The sequence below is a fragment of the Haemaphysalis longicornis genome, unplaced genomic scaffold, assembly GCF_048455015.1.
Source record: "Haemaphysalis longicornis isolate Haplotype H1 unplaced genomic scaffold, Haemaphysalis longicornis Haplotype H1 scaffold_1, whole genome shotgun sequence".
NCBI classification, from domain to species: Eukaryota; Metazoa; Arthropoda; class Arachnida; order Ixodida; family Ixodidae; genus Haemaphysalis; species Haemaphysalis longicornis.
In genome coordinates this window covers 162,680,224-162,701,979 of record NW_027526203.1, presented here as the reverse complement: position 1 = coordinate 162,701,979, position 21,756 = coordinate 162,680,224, and the positions used below count along the sequence as shown (strand labels likewise).

The following is a 21,756-nucleotide window of genomic DNA, read 5'->3' as shown; positions in this document are numbered from 1 at the left end:
ATCGCGCCATTCTGCCACGGTCAAAGCAGTTTGGATTTTGCACTTTGTCTGACTCGGGTTGCATGGGAGAAAGCTTGGCGTTTTAACCATCTTCCTCTTAAGAAAGGGGCTTGATTTTTTTTTTTTTTGCGGAAGTTAGCTATCCAGCATAACGAAAACTATATATACAGTTACACTCCGGATTCCCGTATAAATCTGAACAGGGGTCTATGATGTGGACCCTGCTTCTATCCTGATCTTCCTGCTCACACTCTATAATATCGCACTCGTCACTCACACTACCACCCTTCTGGTAATATGAAGGCTTGTCATCAAAATCCTACTTCCCGTCGCATGCCGCTGTTCAGCTTCCCATCATATTCCGATCGTCGCAGTCTTCATCACTCCATAATGTCTCGCTCGAACTCCCCCGTCGCAATTCTTGCCTGTCTACCGGTCACAACCGCTACCGGTTGTGACCGGTCGCAAAACCGGTCAAAAAAGAGTCACATCAGGCGCACAAGGACGAAGCGAACAGGTAATGCTAGCTCAATTCAAATGCGTTCTGTGCATGATAGCGGAGAATAATTTCTGTTAATTAGTTATTATTACACAAATCACTGCTCAGTAGAGGCTGGTAGTCATCCATAGCGAAATATCTCCGGAAAACCGCCGTGCTCGCTGTGCTGCTGAGACCAAGGATGGGGATTCGATTCCGGCAGCGGTGGCTGCTTTTCAGATGGAGGCGAAAAGCGAAGACGCCCGTCTGTTGAGATTTCGGCGCAGGTTAAAAATCCCCTGGGGTTGATATACATCCGCAGCCCTCCACTACGGCGCGCCTCATCGCCTGCGTTGCGTCGGCGCGTTAAATTCTACAATCAATCACTCATAGCCAAGGTGTAGTTTTGGAGCGCTAAACCCCAAAAAATGAATTGCTCGCTGCTACTTGTATCCGATTCCCCGGTTTTTCATCCGTAACACTCCCCGAGACGCGTCGTTCGCTACTCGCTGGTACTGCTGAGAATTGTGTCTACGTGGACAACCATGGGGTTTGAGCAAAGCTTGAGCAGACGGTCTATCGGCGACGAGCGCCCTACCCCGTTATAACACCAGCGGGCCTTCCCTTCAACGCCTTCGCAATTTATTCTACAGTACAACCAGAGCCAGCCTTCGTCAGTTTATGATATAAGCTATCAGTCGGTGCGCGATGACATCTTGTAATGCTGCCACGGTGCATGTTGGTCAAATTTTCTTCAGTGGGTGCGTGGCCTTGTGCGCTGCCGGTGTGCATGATAAGATTGTGGCGTCTGGGTGGCACGATTTTGCGAGCTGCTCCTCTGTAGAAAAAGCGGCATTTTCTTTTAAAGGGTTGATATTGTCGCGAACCATGCATTCTGTTTGTATACTTCTGTTTTGTTTTTACAATCCGGCGGTGCCCGGCTGTGTTATCAGTGTTTCAAGTAAAGTGCATCTATCCTTTCACTGCTGCTGCACTGTAGAAAAAGCGGCATTTTCTTTTAAAGGGTTGATATTGTCGCGAACCATGCATTCTGTTTGTATACTTCTGTTTTGTTTTTACAATCCGGCGGTGCCCGGCTGTGTTATCAGTGTTTCAAGCAAAGTGCATCTATCCTTTCTCTTTTGAATGCCGCACGGGCTATCTTGTTTTAGCAGGGAGAGTGGCCCTGACGTCACTAGTCTGGAATAATCGGGAGGCGCCTCGTAGGCGTTGTGAAATCCCCCCCCCCCCCCCCCCCTACCCCGAGGCTATGTTGATTCCCTGCGAGGCCACATGTGCGCATTTAACCTTCAATTTCCACGTATGTGAATTCTATGCCTCTATGAACTCTACGTGAACTCTAAGACGGGCGTCGTCATATGCGTGCCGTACTCGTGAAGCTCGGCAACAACGTCAGGCGTCGTGAAATTGCCGTACTCGCTCGCCGGCGCGCGGCCCGAACTCTCTCACCGTTTCCTGCCCTTGCATACTATTTTCTCCCCCCTGCACTTTGTAAGTTCTCACCTGTTTATCTACACCTCCTGCGTCCTCATGTCTTGCCTACTTGTGTTCCAGCACAACTCCGCCAGCACCCGGTCGACGCGTACGCTGTAGGGGCGCGTTGGCGAGCGAGTGCGGCGATTTCACACCTGGCGCTGTTGCCGAGCTTCACGAGTACGGCACGCATATCAAGACGCATATCGCGGCCCGAAGACTGCGAGGCGGACGGTCGCGACGGCGGCAGCCGGTCTCGCGAGCGCAATAGCTGCGAAGCGCACTGCACCGAATTAAGTCTCGGGTGGGGGGAGGGAAGTGGAGGGGGGAGATTTCACAACGCCTACAAGGCGCCAGCCGAATAATCTTCTTTGATCTCCAGTGTTTTCGTTGTAATTCGACGTTTCGAGAAACAACCGCGCCGAAAGACAAATACTCCCAGGGCAGCCGCCATGGTATTCGCCGGCAGTCGCCTGCGCACGTCACTTTGTTGACTGCTGCTTCGCCGTCTGAGTATTCTTTGAGTTGTGAGCGCAAGTTAACTCCAATAAACTTGTTTTTCCTTCAAGACAACTGCGCCGTCTTTGGTCTCGTTTGAGGATAAAACTTGTACTGTGTCTATTCAAGCGTGGACTGTGGGAAAATTAGCGGACAGACATGTTTTAATTTGTTTTGTTCTATTACATTTCCTTCATATGTCCCCAAACTGATCTAATTGCAGATGATTGAAAATCAACATCGCATTGCCATCATCTTCGAAGATGACATTCGGTTTGAGCCCTACTTCCGGACCAAAGTGGCGGCGCTCCTCACAGAAGTTCGTCACCTTGACTGGGACCTCATGTAAGTGCTTTCTTATGGTCAGTGCTCCAATCCCCAAGGCACTCTACTCCACGCCATGTACACCACACTCTGCTGCGCTACTTGTAATTTCTCTCTCCAACCTGGTACCCTTTACCACATGGTATGGGAGTGTCAAAAAACCCTATCCCTTATCCTTAATCCTCGCCCAACCTTCGAGCACTGGGGGAAGCCAGCTTGCAAGCGCCGACCCCTGCGTCCAGCATAGCCATGGTTAAGAGGACCTGGGTAGCCATTGCGGGCCAGGGCTTCCTGGACTAGAGGAGGCCCCACTGGGCGAGTGTCCAATCATAAGTGCCTGAAGCTCTTTTACATTTAGTTTATTCACTCACTCACTCACTCACTCACTCACTCACTCACTCACTCACTCACTCACTCACTCACTCACTCACTCACTCACTCACTCACTCACTCACTCACTCACTCACTCACTCACTCACTCACTCACTCACTCGCTCACTCGCTCGCTCGCTCGCTTGCTTGCTTGCTTGCTTGCTTGCTTGCTTGTCTACTTACTTAATTACGTACTTAATTGCCTGCTTGCTTGCTCGCTCGTTCAATTACTTGCGCCGCGGTGCAAACGCCCAAGCCAGCAAATCGCCCAGCTACGAGAGGGCGCTGCGCACGCAAGATGGCAGCGCCCTTGTTGGAACGGTCTATAAAAGCAAGAAGAGCAGATGTATTTCTAAGGTAACTATGTAATACTCGCTCTCCTCGTGCATCCCGTTGGCTTTCTTGCTCAATTTATTTGTTGGTTGTGTAACTGTGATATGTGCGTGTTGAATTTGTCTATGTCGCGCTGCGCACTCAGCAGATCCACATTGTTACACGTAGCTTTTTTACTAGGTCATGCAAGACCAGTTAGTAAAGATAATTTATTATAACCCACATGTCAAGGCGCAGCGACTAATGATAACAGCGCTGCCCTAAGTACAGAAAATCATCCAATCAGTTTTCATGTATAACGTGGTCATTCTACACACTGCGCAAAAATGTTTGGCGTGGGCAACAAGCTACTGCAAATGAAGTCACATAAAGTCCACCAGCGTTCAAAAAAAAAAGAGTTCATAAACTATACTGAACTCAGTACGGTACTAGGGAAACGCTCAGGATGTTGCTCCTGACCACTATAAAGCGCGTAGACCAACGCAAAAGGAAGGCTTCTTCCCCTAGAGCGGCCAACTCATGCTCCAAATGACTCATGAGAATCGACCGGACACGCCACAGCAGAGGGTACATTGCCCGTTGCGGCCGGGCTCGAAGACATGCAGCACCACGATTTCTCCACAAAACGAAAGCACCAGCGCACACCAGAAAATTCACCAACACATCATTTGAACGAGTGTTCATTCGAAGTGTGAGTCCGAACATCCTGCTTGAACAGTATGAACAGTCCAAAACGTTGCCGCTACACGACAGTGAAACAAGGCATGTTCTAACGTTTCAGTGTGGCCGCAGTGTGGACACCGTGCGGAACGCACAACGCCGAATCTCGCCAGACGGTCACACGTCGGGAGAACTTCCCAGCCACGTAACCATGATTGATTGATTTGATTGATTGTAGGGTTTAACGCGCCGACGCAGCGCAGGCGATGAGGCGCGCCTTAGTGGAGGGCTCCGGATTAATTTTGACCACCTGGGGATCTTTAACGTGCGCCGAAATGTCGTAAACACGGGCGTTTTTGCTTTTCGCCTCCATCAGCCACGTAACCACCCGAAATCCCTAAGTACCTAGTCAATACTGGGACAAGTAACTGGTTAGTGTTCTGTTAGTGAGTGCCAATACCCTTTTTTTAAGAGTGCAGCCTTCTCCTCAGTGATGCTCCGTGGCTTCGACTTCTTGCCTCGTCAAGAAGTTCTCCTCGAGGCACCCTGCCTTGAAGGCCTTGCGTCCTTTGGTCCCGCAACTGCTTTTATACCCACTTTTAGTCACTACCCATTGGCCCTGTACACCAATTTTTAGACAAGCAACTCTAACGCAAACACTCCTGTTGGCGCTCTTTGGCCTAGTAGCCCTCGCGCCACTAAATACAATCATTATCATAGCCGAAAGTGATGTTATAACTTACTTCTCGTTGTGAAGTTACATCCACTTTCGGTGACGCTACGTCACTGGTGTCAGTGCACATGGCAATGAAACAGTGGTGCGTGCGAAATTGTTGCATTCTGCGGCCGAAAAGGGACCGATACGAGAGCTTCGCACCTAAATCAGTATTTTTGCCTAATTCTAATAAGACGCCGCACAGTACCGCTGGCCATACCTGTTTTAGTCGAGGAGCGTTTAGTCAACTTTTATTTTGGTTGGTTGTTTACGTCTTTTTCGCAAATCCGCTTCACACGGATTCGTGTGCATGGAGAGACGAAAAGTGGTCTTCGTACAGCACGTGAATCCTCGATCCCGCATTACACTCGGACATAAAAAAATGCAGTCGGCACAAAGGGAATCATTCGGGAAGTTAGCACGTGGGCACGAAACATGCCTGGCTCCAGACAAAAACCCTTCCGCGGCGCATCGTCATGGCCCGCTTCTCATGTTTACTGGGGATCACGATCTTGGTCTTTATGGCAGAGAGCGCCGGTCCGTGCTGCTCTCCTCTACATACTGGTGAATCGCGCTGATTTAGGACTTAAGCAGAAACAGAAAAGGAGCAACAGACAGACAGGACGATGCGTGACTAAAAGCTGATATCATTCTTCACAACACACACTAATACACCGAAAACGCTTCTGGTACAAAGTCCAAATCATATGAATAGGATTACAAGAAGGTGCAAACCCATCCCAACACCCCTCCTCTCACCTCCTCTGCGCGTGCGTGAGCATCTGGACCTCGCTATCTGTGAGGGTTACTTATGGCACGCTTATACAATCATCTGCTTTCATAATGGCCCAAAATCTCCCTTTTAATCTTTTCCTTAGCGCGGCCGATGGCAGTTGTCTTAGTATCTGTAGTTGGTTGTACAAGACACTTGTAATGTACAACCAAGTAGCTTCAGTTTAGCCTTGCTCTCATCTCCTGAGTGAACAGCGGAACGACCGTGGCCGAGGAGTAAATAGTATAGTGACAGGCGATATTGTCGCACATATTTCCCACCCACCGCGGTGACTTAGTGGCTAATGCTGCCGATCTCGCGATTTGATTTCATTGATTGATTGTGGGGTTTAACGCGCCGACGCAATGCAGGCGATGAGGCGCGCTGTAGTGGAGGGCTCCGGATTAATTTTGACCACGTGGGGATCTTTAACGTGCGCCGAATTCTCGTATACAGTGCTGCCGATTTTGGCGATGCGTGTTCGGTCTCGGCCACGGCGGCACTTTTTCTGATGAAGGCGAAAAACGAGACCCTGTATGTCGAGATTTAGGTGCACGTTAGCGGTCTCTATCTGGTCCTAACTGGCCCGTAGCCCTCCACTACGACGCTACTCGCAGCCGAATGTCAATGCTACGCGTAACCCCCTCCCTCCCTCTCGTTCCTGGAAAGGGAGAAGTTTGCTTTCGGCATTAGGGGCAGTGGTGAGTCGTGCATAATCACCTGCCATCATATTACCAGGGGCTCTTGTACCTTGGCAAAGGACTTAAACGACGGGGCCAAGATTAGTCAGGTGTTAAGTTAAAGGGCCCCTGAGATGGGGTTTTTTGGGGGGTCGATGGTATCGGAGCGCAACGGCTATTTCTTGAACTAATCGTGACGTGTTTGTGCGCTCTTGATTTAATCAATTTTTTACGAGCGTAAAAACATCAGAAAGCTACAAAAACATCGTTTGTGTGTGTGTGCTTTTACACAGTCACACATATTTGTTTTATACCGCAGTGTAAAGCACTTACACACCGGGTCAAACCGGGCTTGACGCTCCTTCGTTCTCGGCGGAAGGATACAGTGAGCGCAGGAGCAACGACGCTTGCAGCCAGCGTGATCGCTCAGCGCTCCGTGTCTGGTGTTAGAGTATCATCAGTTTTCTTTGCATTTGCTTTCTTGGACGCTGTACCCGAAAGGATTCTTTGCACCATCTGTGTTTCGAGCGTAGCCTCGACGTTGTTTCAGAGGTGGTAACGAACGGCGCGCCAAGGGAGCGCCGCGCCGACGACGAAGGCGGAGCTCCGCACGCAGCGCTTGGACGACGCTGGGCACTGCTCGTGATCACGAGGCGCACGCTCAAGTGCGCTCACGCGGGCTGAATAAATCAGTTCAAGCCCAAACGCTGTCGCAGCTGATTCTCTGCGGCGGTCGCGACAAGGGCAAGAGCATGCGCATCCCGTAACGACAACTGCCAAAGAGTTTCATTTCATTGCTTCCAATCAAGTCATGATCGCAGGAAAGTGTGGTTTGCTGCACCGGCCTTCTGAATGAAACTGTTGCCTAGTGTCCTTAGCGCGCTTTACCGTTTACCGTGTTAAATGAAGCAAGAGTAGCTGTTGGCCGCTGAAAACGAAAGGATTGCACTCTGCGGTTTCTGCATTCCGGCTTACCGTGATGATGATGATGATGATTATGGGGCTTCTCCCTTTGGAACGGGCGGACATGAAATGCCCTAGCCTAATGCATACATCAAGCGTACCAGCACTCAAAATAGAACACAAAATAGAACACAGAACACAACATAAAACAAGGTACATACGGAGAGTAAAGGAACAACATAGATAAAATGTCCTATGCGCATAGTGATACATATATATATATATATATATATATATATATATATATACATACCTACACACATGCATGTGTTACATACCCCTCTACAAACGCACACTTCTCAATAACTATTAAATCCAAAACCACAAAAGTCGAAGGGCGCACGAGCAGCCAGTACGCTGTAGTCACCCATCACTCAACACGACTGCACGACAGTCAACGGCACAACACGCACACTCTCGAAGGTAGTCTCGCCGGCGGGTCTCCTTGAACCAGCGCAGTCAACGGCACACCACTCACAATCCCGACGCCATGTCAGTCTCGCCGGCGGGTCTCCTTAAACCACCGCTGGAGCCTTTCCTTTGTCACCTGCAGCGCAGCGTTGCGACCGGCGGCGGCACCTGCAGCGACGAACCCCAGCGCCTCTGGCAGACTCACGCCATCTGGGTGCTTCGGCTGCAGCGAGTCACATAGGAGCACGATGTGTTCAATTGACTCCTCTGCTTCACCACACACTCTGCACCTCGCGGCTTGAACGTCAGGGGATGACTCGTAGCGGCGCCGATACGTTAATGTCCGCAGCGCGCCCGCTCGGGCCTCGAAGAGCAACCCGCCGTCCGTGCTGTCGTGGAACATAGCCTCCCTGCATATCGCCGTCTTGTTGTCGCGGTACAACTGCAGGGTGCTTTTTTCGCCCATAGCCAGTCTCCATTCAGCGGTCTCTGACTCCCGTACCCGCTTCTGAACTGCCCTGGCATGTTGCTGTTCAGCGGGTTCCTGGGTAGGACGCTCGAAGAAGCCGAATTTCCGCCGAAGCACGTGGAGGCGGGCGCCCCATTGCGTGCGGATTCCAGTGAAGTGGTGGTACCGGTACACACGGCGAGCCCAGCGTGTGTCCTCTATGCGCCGAAGCCGTTCCTCGTAGGCGATCTTGCTTCGGGCTTCCCGGGCCTCGAACGACGACCAGCCCATATCGCCTTGAATGGCCTCTTTAGCCACGCAGCCATGGCAACCCAGCGCCACGCGTCCCACTTCGCTTTGGCAACGTTCCAGCCATGCGCGAGTTGTGTGAGGCAAGCAGACCACTGCGTTGGCAAACGTAAGGCACGGCACATGGACGGCTTTCCACAGGTCGCGCACCATCATGTACCGGCTGCATCCCCATAAACAGCGCTTGCGCAGGATGCGACACGCTCGCTGCGCCGACTGCTGCACGTGGGCTGCATGTGCCGAGTACCGATCCTGTCCCGCGCTGAAGGTAACGCCAAGGTACCGGTACGACTCTTCTTGAGGCACTAGGTCTCCACTGGGGAGCGTGACATGGACGCCACCGTCGGGGCCAGAGAAGCGGAGGACGGCCGACTTCTTCGCATTGAAGCATAGGCCTAGCTCTCCGAGCTGCGCCGCCGCCACAGTGACCAGCCCCTGCAAAGTAGCGGCGTCATCAGCCAGGAGAACCAGGTCGTCCGCAAACACTAATCCCGGCATGCGTCTCCGGCAATCCTTCCGCAGTGAACCGCAGTGTGAAGCCCAGTTTCGAAGCCAGAATGGCGTGCTCTATCTTGGCTGCGTATAGCATAAGCAAGATGGGAGATAGAGGGCACCCTTGCTTCAGGCCCCTGCGGACAGGAACTGGGTCCGTCACCCTCCCTCCAAAGGAAGCCACCACGGTGTTGCCTTCGTACAGGCGGTGCAGCAGCTCAACCCACACAGGCGCCATGCCGATGTCCGCCAAGTGCCGCAGCAGGCCATCGTGTGGTACATTGTCGTATGCTTTGGAGACGTCCAAAAAACATGCCACTAGGCCACGATCCTGCTTCCGAGCAATGTCCACACACTGAGTCAGCACGTATATGTTGTCCTCGAGGCGCCTACGGGGGCGAAAACCATTCTGGAGCTCCGTAAGGTGCCCGCTTGCTTCGGCCCATGCCGACACCCAGCCTTTCACTACCTTAGCGAACACCCTGTACAGGACGCTGGTCACAGTGAGTGGTCTGTGGTCCTTCAGTAGGCTGGGGTTGCCGCCGTTCTTGAGCAGTAGGCTACCGGCTCTGCCGAGTAGCGACATCTGGCGAATTTGTCTCAAAGCAAATGACACAAACGTTGGTTGCCCAGAACTGTTCGCTTACGCTTGAAATGGCTTGAATATTGGACGTCTTAGATTTAACTCTCACAATACAATATATTTTTTAAAAGAGCCGTATACTTCTACTGTAGAGCTTAAAAAATTGAAAACATGACGTTGACGCCGCCATCTAGTGGGCACAATTAGGACCAAGTATTGCATTAACCAGAATTCACGCCACCGCTAAATATTTTGATATAAAAGGTGTAAGATATATTGTAATGATTCCGCAGTTACCTATATTACCTTGCCCAAGACGATTTTGAAAGCATAAAAGAGCTATGCTAGTTCATAAAGTCATCTGAACCATTGGAAGCGTGGGAAGCTGGAGTAGGGGCGGAAATTTTGCTCGCTCATTCTAAAAAAAATTGTCATTTATCGTGCTCCTGATCATCATTTAGCAAGAATGTAGTAAACAACATCAACTAAGATTGCTTGCATGAAGCGCCGAGCACAGCGCATTTGCTGTGCCGTGAAGTTCCGGAAGAACGCCCACCCAAACTTAAGTACAGTGATATCAAGTGAAAAATACGACATGGGCGAAATTTCGGGTCAAGCGCGGAAAGGACGAATAAGTGACCGCATCTACACATGAAGAGATGATTCGGGTTTGTTTTGTTCACTCATCGGCGCTAAAGCCATGAATTTTACGGGGTGGGCGCGCGTCTTTCAGTAAATTGAATATTTCACCCGTAAAAGGGGGTGGGCTATGTTTCGGGGGAGGGCGTTCACTCGGAATTTTCCGGTAATCTAATCAAAACGCGAGCGTACATTTCGACGGCGCAGGGGGCTCGCTACTACAGTCGGTAGAAATATTAGCCTCTGTATCGCTATGTAGCGACGCTAAAAATAAGTTACCGTTCACGGAAACTCTCGCTCATGCAAGGTCGACTTCCGCAATCACCAGTATCTCCTGCTCAAAGTCCGTAAAGACTGAAAAGGTAGCTCAAAAAAAAAAAAAAAAAGGACGTCGTCGTTTCATGTGCGACCCACTCGCTGAAGTAACCATGGTAACGACGACGCTCTAAACCAAACCGCCGCCGTCAAAAATCGCGGACATTCCGGCGGCCAACCATGACATGAGTGCTTCGCCTCGGACGAGGTCGGACTATGTCGTCATCGCAAGCCGCCGAGCCAACAAATAGTTCTGTCTCGTCGGGGTAATAACTTTTGTTAGCGTGAGCGAATATGCTTACTATTTTTGGACTTGTTTCTACAAGAACTATAGAACAGTTTTCTGACACAAACAAAAACACTTTGAAATCCATCTCAGGGCCCCTTTAAGCCCAACCTCTCCTTCAGGGATACGCGCCGCGGCACTGATCGGAAGCCAAGCTTGGTGTATCCGCCGCCCACCGAGTCACCATACGTGGCAGAGAGATGCAGACGCTACCTCGTACCCACGGAAAAGAGAGCCTTTATTCTTGTTACGTGCTATTTATAATCAGGCTGCGGATACTGATGATGATACTGGAAATTGGCCACCTTAGTACTGTACACCACCTGGTGGCATGAACAGAACTACATTACACAACACAACACCCCCTCCTCCAAAAAAGGGGCAGCACAACGTCACTTCAATGTCTCATAAGTCATATTGACCAAGCCACGCAGGCTTGCGTCGGTCTCTGGTGGATCGCCGTGGAGCCTCACTTTCAGCACTTGTCTCAGTTCCTCCCAACACGTTCCTTGGTATACTCATGTCCGTGACATCAACATTCGGCACACCAGCACTTGCAGAAGTTAGAACTGCCGTTCTGTCGGTGCTGGCCGGGGTAGTAAGTGGCTGGAACTGGGCACTCGTGGACTGTGCTGGTGTGGAACCGGGAGTCCCAGAGGAAACGCAGGTTGCATCTATCTCGGGATTCCAGGCTGCAGTGTATGGAATCAGCCGCTCACGATTCCAAACACGACCGTCGCTCAGCTCGTACGTGTCCCCATGTTGGCGCCGAACCACGGTGAAAGGAGGTGAATACGATGGGGAACCCTTTGGCACATGTCCCGGTAGCTTAATCCGAACTGCTTGTCCTGCACCCAACGACGAATGTTTGGCTGCACGACGTCGATCCGTATAGTGCTGCTTGCAATCTGTTTCCGAGTTACCCTTTGCTTGACGGCTTGAAACTCCACGCCTTCGACCTCAGGAACACTTCCAGTTGGTCCTGCAGGGAGATCGAGTCTGGTCCTTGGGTGACAGCCGTGTAGGAGAACAGCAGGTTTCTGACCCGTAGTTGCATGCGGGGTGCAGCGGTAGATCCCAAGGTACTCTGTGACAGCCTCCTTCAGTGGGCGGTGTTCCTCCAGACACACCTGAACGTAGTCCTTCAACACACGATTAAACCGTTCCACTTGTCCATTTGACTGTGGATGATAGACTGCCGAGAATGTGTGGTGGATACCTCCATTGCGAAAGAATTCTTAAAACTCGACGGATGTAAATTGTGGCCCATGGTCACTCACTATCTCCTTCGGATAGCCTTCACGGCTAAATATATTCCGCAAAAAGGACATGGTCGTCGCTGAAGGGACGTTGGAGGTGAACCCTACTTATGGCCACTTGCTGAAGTAGTCTACTAAAGTAATGGCAAAACGACAGTCCTGAGGAGCCCTTGCGAAAGGACCAACGATGTCGATGCCTATCTTCTCCCACGGTGCTGAAGGAAATGGTACCGGCTGCATTAGCGGCACAACTGGCTTTGCTGATTTCTCAACAAACTGACAAATGGCACAAGACTTGATCAGCTGTTTGGCGTGCTTGTTCATGCCAGGCCACCAGTATTTTTCTCGGAGCCGTTGCTTTGTACGCGTGATGCCTGGGTGTGATTCATGGGTGATATCCAGAAGTCTGCTCAACAACGAAGAGGGTACCACGAACTGTTCCCCTCGGAGCAGCAGGTCATTCATCACTGACAGTTCGTCCCGAACCCTGTAGAAAGGCATTGCTTCTGGAGGCAGCGTCTTGGCTGATGGCCACCTGGACGTTGTCCACTGCATCACTTGGCGAAGTACAGAATCCTGCGCAGTTGCGGTTACGAATTCCTCGTGAGTTAAACATGAAGAAACAAAGCAAACAGCATCTTCCGGCTCCGTACGGTCTCCATACTTCTCCTGCGGTAACCGGGAAAGGGCATCTGCGACAGTGTTTTCAGTGCCCTTCTTGTATTCTATTGTGTAGTTGGATAGCAGGTCAGGAGAGATCCCTTCCGGTTTACAAGAAGTGTGGAAGCAGCTCAGTGACGTACCATTTATCTGTAGTTACAGTGTGTTGATGACGTCGATGGCCAGGAGATTTGTGCCTTGTGGTACCACGTAGAAAAGAAATTGCGCATGCCGGTTCCGATACTGGACTGGAGTGGCGAAGCATCCTTGAATGTTGATTTTTCTGCGTGAAAAATCGAGTAGTGTCGCCGATGTTGGCTGGAGTGGTGGTGGAGGCCTCAGTTTGCTGTACGTGTCAGCAGCAAGAATTGAAACTGCGGAACCCGTGTCCACGAGGAAATCGACGGGAGTTTCTTGAACCTGTACTTGTATGCGCACTCCGGTTCTCTGTTCCCCGTTAAGTTGCAGTACGCTGAGAGCTGTTGGATCGTTGTACTGGACTTCCTGGACAGCGAGTGACTTCTTGCTACGCTTCTCGCTGCGACAGACTCTCTCGAAATGGCCTACCTTGCCACAATTGTTGCAGGTCTTGTTCCTTGCTTTGCAAATACTAGAAGTGGCTAAGCGTTTCGCAGAGCCGCAGCGAAAGCAAGTCCTACTATTTTGTCCCGACGAGGCACGTTCGGCTGGCCCTGGCGCCAAACGCTTATCCACTTTTTGCACGTACCCTGCAGCGCTAGCTGATGACAACTCCTCGGAATATTTTGCAGCTTCTTCGATACTTCGAGCAATTGTGAGGGCCCTGTCCAACGTCAATGAGGAGCCTTCCAAAAGTAGCCGCTCCCGAAAAACGGGGTTGCTCATCTTGGCGACGAGTTGGTCGCGTATGAACTCGTCGGCCCTGTCATTAAAAGCGCAGGAAAGTGAAAGTTCTCGCAGCGAAGAAACGGACATGTCCGCGGTCTCACCCGGAAACTGAACGCGTTGACCAAACCGCTGGCGTTCAATGACAACGTTAGGCCTCGAGCGTCTGTAGAGCAGTCTTGAATTCGTCGTCGTCCTCCGCAGGTTGCTTCTCTGGTAGCATGTAGTAGATTCGTTGTCCCTCGACCCCCAGGCAATGTAGAAGCAGCGCCTTGCGGCGTGCTGGCAGGTACGCGTCGCTTGCCGACGCTACGAGGTAGTTCTCGAACATCGACGCCATTGCGTCCACGGTATGGCGGGCTTTCCCGGTGTCGGTAGAAACGGCGGCGGCGTCGTCAGTGCCATTAAAGAAGATTGCAGTATGCCGTGCTTGAGTAGTGACGTGGCGTTCCGCCCGCAGCCGAAAAGGGTTAGGTACCTCGTCGCCATTATGTTGTATCCGTCGCCCACCGAGTCACCACACGGGGCAGAGAGATGCAGACGCTACCTCGTACCCACGGAAAAGAGAGCCTTTATTCTTGTTACATGCTATTTATAACCGAGCTGCGGTTACTGGTGATGATACTGGAAATTGGCCACCTTAGTACTGTACGCCACCTGGTGGCATGAACTGAACTACATTACACAACACAACAAAGCTGGTATACATAGCCTTGGCAAAAGAAGACGACGCTGAGAGCTGTGCCGATGCGCGCTGTTCCTTGGACATTGCCTTAGCTACCGGCTTGTATCTACCCGTTCATACATTTTATCGCGAACAGTGCCTCCGCTGCCACGTCACGTCACAAAGTCCCACCAAGGCCTTGGAAATCAACGCCGATTCTTTTATTTTTTCCGTCCTCTGGAGAAGCGTACTTGGGCGCCAAGGTACTGCCTGCAGTGAAGTAAAAGTGTCCGCAGAGTAAAAAAAAAGGTTATTAAGCGCTTTACGGAGACTTGCGTGGAGACCAGCGGGCAATGCGAGCACAGGTCGTTGTAAGGTTCGTTCGCCGACGCGCACTCGCATCCATGGTTTCCGCCCGCTTACGTCCTAGAAAACATTGCGAACGAGACAAATTCGCGTTAGTAATACCCCTTTCTGTTTCTTTCGTTAATTTCTTTTTGACCCGAACGCACGTGGGAAATTTCTTGGTGGCTTGAGAGAAGCCAGCTTCTTTTCCGCGTTATTAGGCTTGTTACGGAGAGTAGCAGACGCTTCTTTATGTGGCTACCCCTATGGGCTAGACTTCCCTCTTGCTAAGCTCTTTTCTTATACGCAATGGATTTTACTTCAACTGCAGTATATACTTATTACTACAAACCGGAAGGGGCTTGTTGTGCTGTTTACTGCGCGCAGGCCCCATTCGCCTCTCATGCATTTAACGTGCTCCTTTCGTAACACGTATCCCTTCGCTGCAGCTACCTCGGCCGCAAGCGGCTGTCGGGCTCCAAGGAGCCCCTGGTGTCCGGCTCCTCGCTGCTGGTGCACGTGGACTACTCGTACTGGACGCTGTGCTACGCCCTCACGCTGTCCGGCGCCCGCAAGCTCGTGGACGCCGACCCGCTGCCCCGAATGGTGCCCGTCGACGAGTACCTGCCCATCATGTTTGACAAGCACCCCGAGTGAGTTGCCGCTCGCCGCGTCCACTCCTGCGCCTACGCGTCTGCGCAGGATATTACACATTCTCATAGGTTCATTGCACGTGCGCGTTGTGAAAAACGCTTTCTGCCTTCTCTGTCACCTCTTCTGCCTCTTTTCTGGCTTTTTTCTATGCCGTTTCATCATCATCGTATAGCCTACCTCGGCACAAACGGTAGGGTTGCCACCTTCCCCCGAAAAAAAAAAAAAAAACGGCCCTTCTTAAAGGGGGGGGGGAGGGGGGGGAGGGGGGGGAGGGGCACATATAGAATGTTTATTTGTGTTGAAAAAAGGCGCCATGTTTTTGACATGCAGTGCCATTTATTGTAGCGTTTTATTAGAGAGAAATCAACATAACGTTTGTACTGAAAGTGATTGAGAGCTTAACCGCAATTGCTGGCCGCGGCGGTAGCATTTCGTTGTTTTGTTCCTCAGTTAGGTTCCCCTACATCTCAGGCAGCGCGCTCGCCCACGTATTTTCTCTGCTTGCGTGTCTTTGCGCAGCTTGTCAACACATATTTGTAGTCTTAGTTGTTGAATTGACGCTTATAAAACGCCTAAACGGACATAATTAATCTCGGCACGAGGGCCAAAAAATCGGCCAATGACGGCCGGTTTCAAGTATGGACCGGCAACCGGCCCGCTGTTTAAAAAACCAGTCGGGACGGTCCAAAACCGCGCAGGTGGCAACCCTAACAAACGGCGAACTGGAGAAGAAAGTCGATTGGACGGACGAGAAGTGAAATAAATGGGAGAGACAAGTAGAGCGTACGGAAATGCAACAGAACCGATCAGGCCTGCTGTACGGGAGTGTGCTAGTATGCACTCAAAGGAAGGAACTATCCTCCGTTCTGGGACTAGAAAATGTCAGGAAAATAAGCAAGCAGTAGATCGGCCAAAGTGAGTATAACTTAGATCAGCCAGACGAGCGATGGAAAGAAAAATGCTAGGGGTAAAGCAAACGGCTGCGGGGATTGTGTAACGGACTAAGGCATTTTGAGTGAAATTAACCGAAAGAAGTGGAATTGGGCAGATCATCTAATGCAGATAACAGACAACAGGGGAACCATACATTGAACGGAACGCAAGGGACGGTAAACGAAATAGGGGTCGTCAAGAACTCGATGGAGCATATTCTAAAAAACAAATACGGGGGCAAAGATTGCATTCGGAAAACCCAGGTTAAACAAGGCAATCTTTGGGAGTATAGCCTTCGTCCTTCAGTGGGGGCAGACAGAGAGCTGCTACTGCTGCTGCTGATGATAGTGATGACGATGAAACTCAAAAGCATCAGAAGCGACTAAGGGGATAGACCCGCCGCGGTGGCTCAGTGGCTAAGGCGCATTGCGTTGCTGAGCACGAGAATGCGGGTTCGATTCCCGGCCGCGGCGGCCGCTTTTCTGATGGAGGCGAAAAGCAAAAACACCCGTGTGTACGAGATTTCGGCACACGTTAAAGATCCCCAGGTGGTCATAATTAATCCGGAGCCCTCCACTACGGCGCGCCTCATCGCCTGCGTTGCGTCGGCGCGTTACACCCCACAATCAATCAATAAATCAATCAACTAAGGGGATACTTGAATACTGGTGAAGGAAAATCAGAGCGAAGTGTTTACGTTGATTTAAAAAGGAATTTTCCGGCACCCCGTTACGTGGCGTTGAGGGTAGACCACTTTTGTGAATTAAAAATATCAATTTTTTATCATCTGGTGACGTGGGTTAGTCATTTAAATACTTAATGAGCTAACTTAAAACTGAAGGAACACTCTTGGCCCTGCTGTGCGCTCGAAAAAGCTGCAAGGCCGGCGATATACGTACTGCTAGCGGGCGAACACCCGCGCGAATCCACGCGGGTAAAGTGGATTCGCACCGAGTGTGAACCACTTTCAGATTATATTCCTGTAACATGATACCCAAGACCATTACGTTATTTCCCTGTGTCTGCCTTTTTTTGTGCTCCGTCCTAGCTACCGTATTTAACTCGAGAATTCGGGGTCAAGATAGCGTTACGCTGATGCAGCATGAGGGCACCGAACTACTGAGACGGTTTCCATTCGGCCATAAATAAAATCAGAGAATATTTAGCACCCCACGACTTGCCCCGCGTAAAGGAGGACGTCTGGGGAACGTGTGAGAACAGCAGATGAGTCTGTGAAACGCTGAACACAGTTCACAGCGTTTTTGAAGTCCTGAGCTAGGTCAGCTCCCGTTGGCTGCCGTTCTCTGCATAGTAATTCGGTTATGTGCAATCGGCGAGCGCCGCACCGCACACCGAGCTCTTCACGCGCGCCGAGGGAATACCGCGATCTTGTTTTCTTTTTCGGCTGTTCTGGGACGAAGCCATGTACCCCGTGTCCACAGGGAAACGAGGCAGCTCTCTCTCTCTCTCTCTCTCTCTCTCTCTCTCTCTCTCTCTCTCTCTCTCTCTCTCTCTCTCTCTCTAATGGTGGCCTATAAAAGCGAGTAGACCATATAGCGTAGCTCACATGATCAGCTGCGCTTTGTTGCTACCCTGCAGCTAGAGGCGGGCAACTATTGCATTGGGGTGCGAAGCTGTCATCATTTCCTGATCTCTTGGCCGCAACGATTCGCGGATAAAATATTTTGTTCTGAACAGCGTCTCGTCACAAAGCACTTCGCGAATAGTGTGACAGTGCCGAAGGTGTGCGCTCAATCTGCAAGATCACCAGAGTTTGTTGCGGGAGCAGTGAAGTTTTCACGCTGGGCAACGTGCGCTCTATAGTGACGACCATTGTGTATATGTATACTACAGTTGGGTCCATTCATGTTCATTAAAACTCAAATTGCACGCACTCAAAGCAATTCGTGACAGCGGTGGTCCCCACAGTTGAGTGCAAGTGCAGCCGTTGGTCGGAACCAGCCCTGTACACTTCTTTTTTGTCTGCTTCTGCACTGCGCCATGTCTTGTGGGAGTTTATAGAGAGTTATAGTGGAGCAGAGCACCGGTACCGGTACGGTGCCCGGTAAGCAATCGTCGCCACTGCGCGTGCGCAGTGCGCAGGTGTATACCGGGTACCGTACCGGGACTGGTTCTCAGCGCTGCTATAACTCTCTAAGAAGTGAAGCCTCGGTCGGAGGTAGCGTCCACCGGTAGTGAATGGAAGAGACAGGTGAATAGCTATTTTGCGCGCCCTGATGCATAAATTTGTATCTGGAACACTCTCGGCACTCGAAAGTATAAATCAGATCTTTCTCGGTACCTGTATACGTTAAAGATGCAAGCGCAATTTTTTGTTTTGTTCGTTGGCTGAAAATTTAACCAACTTTTTGCAGGGCTGCGAAAAAAAAAAAAAAAACCCGAAGGAATAACGTTTCCTTTTGCAAACGCATTTTTTAAAGTGCTTCCGATTTCTACGACTCCCTCCCCCACCCTTTCTTGTTACTGTGTAGTCTGTTTACGAGGCCACGTAGACTGTTCTCGTATATGAAGCCATCTGGCTACCTAACAAAAGAACACAACCTGCTCCGCGCGTGTGCCGGAGGGGCAGTGACACTCTCTTCCACATTCGCACCATCTTCGAACACCCGATTGGCCGCGACGCAAGGCGGTCAACCCACGCAGGGGATCCGAACATTTCGGTAGGCGACATTTCCGTGTCGGACGTTTCGGTGCACAGACGGTTCGGTGCGCGGACTTTTTCTGTCCACTGACATCGTCACCAAATGTTTCAGGCATTTATACAGGAAGTCCCAGCTATCATGCACCAAGATTTAGAAAAAAAGAGCAATGGCATTACTCGAACAAAACCTAGCGCATAATGTTTCCAATACAGTGAAGTTGCGGCCACTATTTTTTTCGTAATGAGATTTAATTTATTCGCCGTAATTAATTATATAACTCAAAAAGTACTCTCCTAATCATTAAAAAGTGTCGATGAGGCACTTGTAGGTACCCACGAAAGGAATCTAACTGCGGTATTTTGAGCGGGGACTAATTGCATACTCATTTATTCTGATTGATAAAAAAAATATGAAAAATACCACGTGTCGGCGCGGCCGTTCGTATCATAAACCAGCGTCCACAAATAAGCTGATTGAAAGCAACTGCCACCCGCCACGGTTGCTCAGTGGCTAAGGCGTTCTGCTGCTGAGCATGAGGTCGCGGGTTCGATTCCCGGCCGCGGCGGCCGCTTTTCTGATGGAGGCGAAAAGCAAAAACGCCCGTGTGTATTTCGGCGCACGTTAAATATCCCCAGGTGGTCAAAATTTATCCGGAGCCCTCCACTACGGCGCACCTCATCGCCTGCGTTGCGTCGGCGCGTTAAACCCTAGAATCAATCAATGAAAGCAACTGCCTTGCCTTTCACACGTCCGAAAAGACAGCGCATCACCTTGATAAGGGCGCGCATGGAAGGAGCAGCAACAGCAAGTTTCGCGGGGCGCGTGCATAGAGTTTCTTTCTTAGTAAGTGGGCGCGTGTGGCAGATAAGGCACTAACTCGGTCATACTCGGTCGCGATTGCGCTTCTTTCTTTCTTTTCTTTATTTCATTTCGTCTAACTCAGGCGCAGCCTGTTCGAGGGCGCTGGTTTATGATGCAGGCGGCAGCGCCGTCACGTGGTATTTTTTAAATGCAGAGCATTTCTTTAACTCACGATGTCACCCGGCGTTGTCGGCGTGCCTCGGCGTCCGCAACAGCCGTTCCAGATGCGCCCTCTCCCCCACTCCTCCTCTCCCGCATCACGCTACCCTCCTCGCTCTCAACAACAGGTCCGCACCCCTCCCCCTACACTATATATAAAATAATACTTACCGGCGCCTGGTTTCGATCCCACGACCCTGCGGGCGGAACGCAAGGTACATGGTGCTCTACCCACTGCGTCACAAAGCCGACACAGATTGGAAGGCTACGAACGCGCCTTATATCCTTGACTTATTCAAACTACGTCAAGAAGCTGCTGATACAATGCATTCACTACCTGTGGGCGGAACGCGAGGTACATGGTGCTCTTCCCACTGCGCCACAAAACCGACACAGAATGAAAGGCTACGAACGCGCCTTATATCCTTGACTCATTCAAACTTCGTCAAGAAGCTGCTGATACAACGCATTCACTACCACCAACTCCCCAAACACTAAACGTTAACGCAATACACCCACCCCCTATGCGACGCATTTACTCGAGTCCCCCTCGCGGGGAGATGGGCCCTTTACTTTTCTTGTTTCACGGGGTCTCTTTTTTTAGTCAGAATGAATGAGTACGCCACTAGTTCGTCGCTGAAAATACCACAGTTAGATTCCTCTCGTGGGTACCCACAAGTGTCTCACTGACACTTCAATGATCTGGAGTGAGATAATTAATTATAATTAATTTATTAAGTCTTATTAACGAAAAATTACTGGCCGCTACTCCACTGTACTGGAAACATTATGCGCTAGGTTTTCTTCGAATAACACCATTGCTGTTTGTAAAAATCTTGGTGCATGATTGCTGGGACACCCTGTATATTAATGGCACGGTATAGTTTGTACGTTTTATTCTTAATTTAACTTCACAAAACTCCGACAGATGGTGCTGTTTTTATTATACTTCTGGAGTGAGTACTGGAGTGAATGTGGAGTGAGTACTGCTGCTCCGTGTACGTATGGCGCAGATGAGTGCGCACGGTGCGGTACGAGGCATTACGCGGAGCAGTGCGGACCGGCAGTACGCGCTCCGTCACATTTGCACTCGAGCTATGAAGGAATCACTCAAGACCTGTTTACAAGGGGCACACAGCAGTTGCGCCTACGTCAATTATTGCGTCGTAAACTGTTTATAAAGGCTCCCCTTTATTGGCGGTGAGATGTTTGAGTGGCGCCCCCTGGCTCTGACGTCAGTTTAGGGACTCACGCCGCTGTCGTCTGCTACACTTGCGCCGCTGATACACTCGCTCCGCTGAGGTCCGCTTGTGACGGGCAGCAAAACCTAAGCTAAACATCGCCCGCTTTAATCTTTTAGGGCATCGAAAAGCGTATTTCCAGTAATTCAGTTTTTTTTTCCAGCTTCTGACAGCTCTTAATAACTGCAAGCTGTATACCGCAAAAGTTTGCAACGAATGAGGAGAGAGAGACCAACTTTCTTCAGAGCATCGGCCAGATAATCGTGTGTAACTCCTCCTTTCTAGCTTATTTGCCAGGTCCAGGGCTCAGAGCTCCTCGATAAGTATGCAAAATGCGTAGGCTCCCCTAAAGTATTTTCGATATGTTCATATAAATACTCAACAGTCTAATTGTACGCACCAAGCAGCGCGTCCCTACACGCGCATCGCGAAGCAGGAAACAAAGCGGTTGTCTTCTATTTCTTTCGTTGTTGTTGAGTTGTATCAGGTGAATGCTTTTTCCAAGGCACTAAATTTTCTGCGCCGCCACGCACGTCTTATTAGGAGGTTTGGGGATGCTTGAGAGGCGCAAATAGTTCGTGTGGATACGTTCTTCAGGCTGTGAGGCATACACTACAATCTTCAGAAATTGGCTTTCGGTATGGCTGCGTACAAGAAGGTGCATATTCGCAGCGTGAGTTT

General features: G+C 50.6%; 1 protein-coding gene across 2 annotated transcripts in view; it reads left to right on the top strand.

Annotated features, from left to right (window-relative positions):
* Nucleotides 1–21,756, top strand: part of LOC144138770 (glycosyltransferase 25 family member-like) — a 247,209-nt gene that overhangs the window by 215,828 nt on the left and 9,625 nt on the right. For both annotated transcript variants that reach the window (XM_077671216.1, XM_077671227.1), the window contains 2 exons: nt 2,694–2,815; nt 15,014–15,217. In XM_077671216.1, coding sequence (XP_077527342.1) covers nt 2,694–2,815; nt 15,014–15,217 — 326 coding nt within the window. The remainder of the gene's footprint in view (nt 1–2,693; nt 2,816–15,013; nt 15,218–21,756) is intronic.